Source organism: Magallana gigas, chromosome 9 (genome assembly GCF_963853765.1).
Source record: "Magallana gigas chromosome 9, xbMagGiga1.1, whole genome shotgun sequence".
Lineage (NCBI taxonomy): Eukaryota > Metazoa > Mollusca > Bivalvia > Ostreida > Ostreidae > Magallana > Magallana gigas.
Genome location: NC_088861.1, coordinates 2225657 through 2230358, shown reverse-complemented (window position 1 = coordinate 2230358; position 4702 = coordinate 2225657). Strand labels below are relative to the sequence as shown.

Sequence of the window (4702 nt, the reverse complement as noted above, 5' to 3'; positions counted from 1 at the left end):
TTGAAGCTCAAATGATTTTAAAATATTTGTACAAAATCAGGTATTTCCGGTGTCAATTTAAATCTACCATGAAAATCAAAGCAAAAAAATATTGTTGGCAACTTAATGTTCAATCACATAGAGATAGAATTACTTCGGTGAAGTTGGTAGCCAAGATGCTACAAAAAATTGTACAGTTCAACACAATAAAATGATCTTGGCTTCATGTATGAAAAATAAAACTTTGATTGTATCTTTATATATTTTTATTAATCGCACATTTACACTTATCCATGTTTATAAATGACAGTGTACCTGTCACTGCCATGTACAGAATGTAAACAAGATACTTGTCCTTTAACGATAAAAATATTTATCTTTCCATCACTTCTTAGGTAATGCAATCCAATTGTTAATATCGGCATGTAAACGCTATTGCAAACATATATGAAATACAAATAACATTTCTGTGCTTTAATGCAAGAAATGTCAACAAAATTTAGATAGCAAATGAACTCAAGTAAAGAAAACATGATATTTCACAATTTTGCTTTTAGTTTCAGTTAGAAAAACTACGTCACTTTTTGATCGTTGTATGACAAAAGCTATTTATGTAATCGATTACATTTCAGGTAAAATAATTTACAATTCAGCTTTGGTGGTACAAGGAAAGACAATTCTTTTCAATTTATTAAAGCTAAATACCCAAAACGTAAACATACACACAAATTGAAAAAAAATAATTACACATTTATCTTCTGATCCACCTAATAACCATTGAAAAGGAGACAGAAAACGTAGATAAAACATCATTTGTTACCAGAAAAAACCCTCCATATTAGAAAAATCACAATAAAGTTGATTTAAAATAAATTGTTTAGCCCGTGCATATTATGTCACATCAAAAAAACCCAAATGAATGAGTACTCAGCAAGACATAGTTCGTTTTTCTGCATTGAACGGAACTATTCTATTACATTTAATAGAAAAGGTATCACTGTGTAGATAACTATTATTCAGAAGTGCAAATTATATCGCAATTTGAAAGATATTCAAAATATATGAGGTAGGTTGTAATATGACGACCATATTAGCAATGGTTTTATTCAAAACATGTTTAGACATGATTGATTTGTGTTCACAAGATCTTTACTGTTATTGCTGACTACTGGCACATTGAAATTTAAGCAAAAATACACAAAATTTAAACAGATGAAAATATGATAAATAAAGCAAACTAGCAGAAGATTTCATGTACATGTACATTATATCTGTAATTAATCGAAATATTTACAAATTATTACTATTACCTGTTATTTTGCCAGGTTTATGATTAATTATTCAATTAACAAGTACATATAACTTTTTTAACATTTAAACATTCTGTTGCTTTAAGCTAAAACACGCCTTGCATGTGTCAATCCAGGAGATAGGTTTACAATCTGTTTTGGACGTCCCATTGGATCCTGCAAAAATATTTTCTTACTTTTATAACTTCTGTTCTTGATTTACTTTATTAAACAATCTGTAAAGTACAATTGACGATATTTTAAATTCCTATTTACCTTCTTCTTTGGAGCTGTAATGTTTTATATCTATAACGCCTCTGTCTGAAAAAAAATAAGGTTTAAGCTGTCAATTTTCAAGGACAATAAACATAAAACACATAAAAGCTAAAATGGTTTCAGTAAATCTCAAGGTGAAAAATGTCTAACATTGAAATCAGCGCTACTTTTAAACTTATAAAAATATTAGTTTACTTTATAAATTTTGATGCAGAGATGAAGCTGCAGTTTTTGATAACTACAATGTACCTTTAACACCAAATGGTTTCGGTAGGGTTTGGTATTGGTTTTTTTAAATATATTGAGCGATTATATTCAAATTACTTTCTCACAGGTTGAAGGATACATATAATTATATAATGAAGTTGTACTGGTTTCCTTTCATTAAACACAATTACTTCCTTCAGATTATGAGATGTAACATATATCTTCAGACCTACCACTTTTGTTCCCACCAATGTTCACATCAGGGTCGTGACAGGTACAGATCTTTGTTTCTGATAAAGATATAAATGGTGAATTTAAATGCCTCCATAAACCGCCAGCAATACTTTAAGATTTTAAGTAACATACATTTTTTATAGCTGCTTATTTATTCTTTCAAAAGAGGCGCGAATGATTTCACAAAAATGTACTTTTTGAAAGATTATGGTGCTTTCAAAAGGATTTTCATAAGAAATATATAAGCATGTTACAAAGGTTATATGTACTAAAGTAACGAAAAAGATACAAACAACATTTTAAAATTTTTATCAAATGTTTAAATTAGTTTCTTGTTTTGGCAAGTTGTCGGGAATTTATGCTACATAGGCTATGGCGAAATATAAGTTTTTATTAATCATAAGTCTTGTTATATTTTTGTACTTTTTGTACTTTTTTTGACATTGTAATTCAATTTTTTGTAAATTCTTTGGGAATCATCATGCTTTACTATAACAGGGTCGTATGAGGAAGGAACAACTCTTGTAAACAATTAACAATCTGCATCACCTCTCATGAATATGTATGATTAAAGAAACTGAATCCATTGTATATGCTATAACATACATGTATCAAAACAGCTTTGAAAGTTATTTCCAGCTACGATTTCTGTTAATTGTTCTTTAAACTTTTCTAGTTTTTGGGGGGTTTAAATTTTATTTTGTGATTTTAAAACAATTCAAATGGTTTTTTTCTTCCAAACATCAACATTTTTAAATAATTTTAAAAATGTTTCATTTTCATTTATACATTTCCTAAAAATGATTTCATGATTGATTCTATGTCTTTATCCCAGTCATTTATATTAATTTAGGTACTTGACTATATTTAAGCTTGGTCAGTAAACAAATATGCTTATCTTTCTTTTTATTTTAATAAAAAATCAGCGACATTACGGTCAAATATGTGGCTTTCAAGGAATATTGATGATACTTACTATTATACTCTATAAGGCATACAACCATTATCACAGATAAAGATATCAAAACCATCACAAAAATACATGTTCCTCCTATTAGATATGGGACAGCTGTCAGTTTGTTTCGTTGGCATCTGCACACACCACCTAGAATATGATAGGTTTAACAAAATTACTTAATATGAACATCTATATGCATGCATTATAAAAAAAAAGTATCTTGTTGTTAAAGGAATATTAAATCAAATGAAAATTTATATCCTTATTAAAGCGTTACTTATATCAAGATGTGAATGCAAACACAATATCTCTTGTGCATTACGGGTAATTGTGATATTGGTATTATTGATTCATGGGTTGAAATGTTGTTTTTAAAAAGCCAGTTTAATTGATTGCAATGCATAATTTAAGGATAATTAAACTGTAAGTGTTCTTATTATTTCAAAAGTTTTCTTCAAAACCCGCTCTGTACCCTCTTTCATGATATCCTGATCACATGTAACAATGTAGACAGACACGTAGCATCGTTTTTGAAAGTGGCGGGGGGGGGGGGGGGGGGCAGACTCATCCAATAAAATTTGACAAACCTAAAAGAAAAAAAATTCAGAAAATCCTAATCCAGGGGGGGGGGGGAAGGGGAGTATACCTTTAACTTCAATTTCACTCATTATTTCCTTATTTTCAATTTCTTACATGATCCCATAAAAGTTGGGGCGGGGGGCAACTCCATATTAATTCAATTTAGAATGGCACAAAAAATATATAAAATATTATATCTTTAAAAAAAAATGATTCTTACCCTTGCCTATGCCTTGTTCCATTTTCCATGAAGGTATCAATCAGTATTTCACTTGCGCGGTAGTTAAATATTTCGTTTCTTAACTTTATTTCCTTTAAATGACACCTTATGCTTGTGTGAATCTGTAATAGGGAACAATTATATAATTTTTACATTGATAAACTCTATCAGAAATAGGAAAGGAAAGGTTGTTATTTTTAAATAAACAATATTATATGCACAGGCACACGCGAACGTTGTTAAAAGTTACACTACAAATTACACCTTTCGGCCAGGCGGAGGTAAAGATCCAATACAATAAATATATTCGCGTTTTTTCTTTTTTACTAGGGACGCTTGAACATGTTATCTAAGATCTTTGTTATGATTCTACATTATTTTAAATGAAAATACTTTTTTTACCAAGCCTACATGTGGTCCTTTATTAAACGTAATTCTTATTCTTCTTTGTTTTGATATATGTGTTTGACTTTCCTTATATTTGTATATGTAGCTTGAATTTCCTTTCTTATAGCATTCTTAAATAGAAAATTTTGAAGAGCACTTTGTTAAGTCAGCATGTTGTTCGATGATATTTTAATTTTGGTGAATTATCAATATAACATAGTCTATCTCTTTGCAGAAAGTTGTTTGCAGGAATATTTTCATAATGTTTAAATGTTGTTTCATTTGCACTCATTGACGGTTGGCTTATTGAAATAAAAAATAGTAAATCAAATCAAAATGATTCGCTTTTAATTCATACTGTGTAAAATATTAATTAAAACAACATTGATACAAATTTTAATGTAACTATGTGTTAAAACATCAATATTCTTAATTGTTGACACAAAAACAACAATGGCTGAAATGTTTATATTTGACTTCTGCATTCATTTTGATTACATTTCTTTCGTTTTTCATGATTATGACGATGAGCACCCGGCGGGTGCGACCGGTCGGAAGGGGGTGCTTACGCCT

General features: G+C 29.3%; 1 protein-coding gene across 1 annotated transcript; it reads right to left on the bottom strand.

Moving 5' to 3' along the window:
* Positions 1-924: 924 nt before the first annotated feature.
* Positions 925-3968, bottom strand: LOC105348042 (uncharacterized). Its single transcript, XM_011457299.4, has 5 exons — positions 3743-3968; positions 2962-3090; positions 1985-2041; positions 1545-1589; positions 925-1445 (listed from the first exon to the last, which is right to left on the bottom strand). The coding sequence occupies exons 1-5, from the start codon at positions 3762-3764 to the stop codon at positions 1354-1356; spliced, it is 345 nt and encodes a 114-aa protein (XP_011455601.3). The 5' UTR covers positions 3765-3968; the 3' UTR covers positions 925-1353.
* Between the last annotated feature and the right edge of the window lie 734 nt (positions 3969-4702).

What these genes read in the sequence shown, in the direction of transcription:
- LOC105348042 (XM_011457299.4), bottom strand. Translation starts at nt 3,764, where the DNA reads ATGGAACAAGGCATAGGCAAGG. An exon ending in GGAACAAGGCATAGGCAAGG is followed by an intron (nt 3,091 to 3,742) that starts GTAAGAATCATT and finishes ATCATATTCTAG; the next exon opens with GTGGTGTGTGCAGATGCCAA. An exon ending in ATGCCTTATAGAGTATAATA is followed by an intron (nt 2,042 to 2,961) that starts GTAAGTATCATC and finishes TATCTTTATCAG; the next exon opens with AAACAAAGATCTGTACCTGT.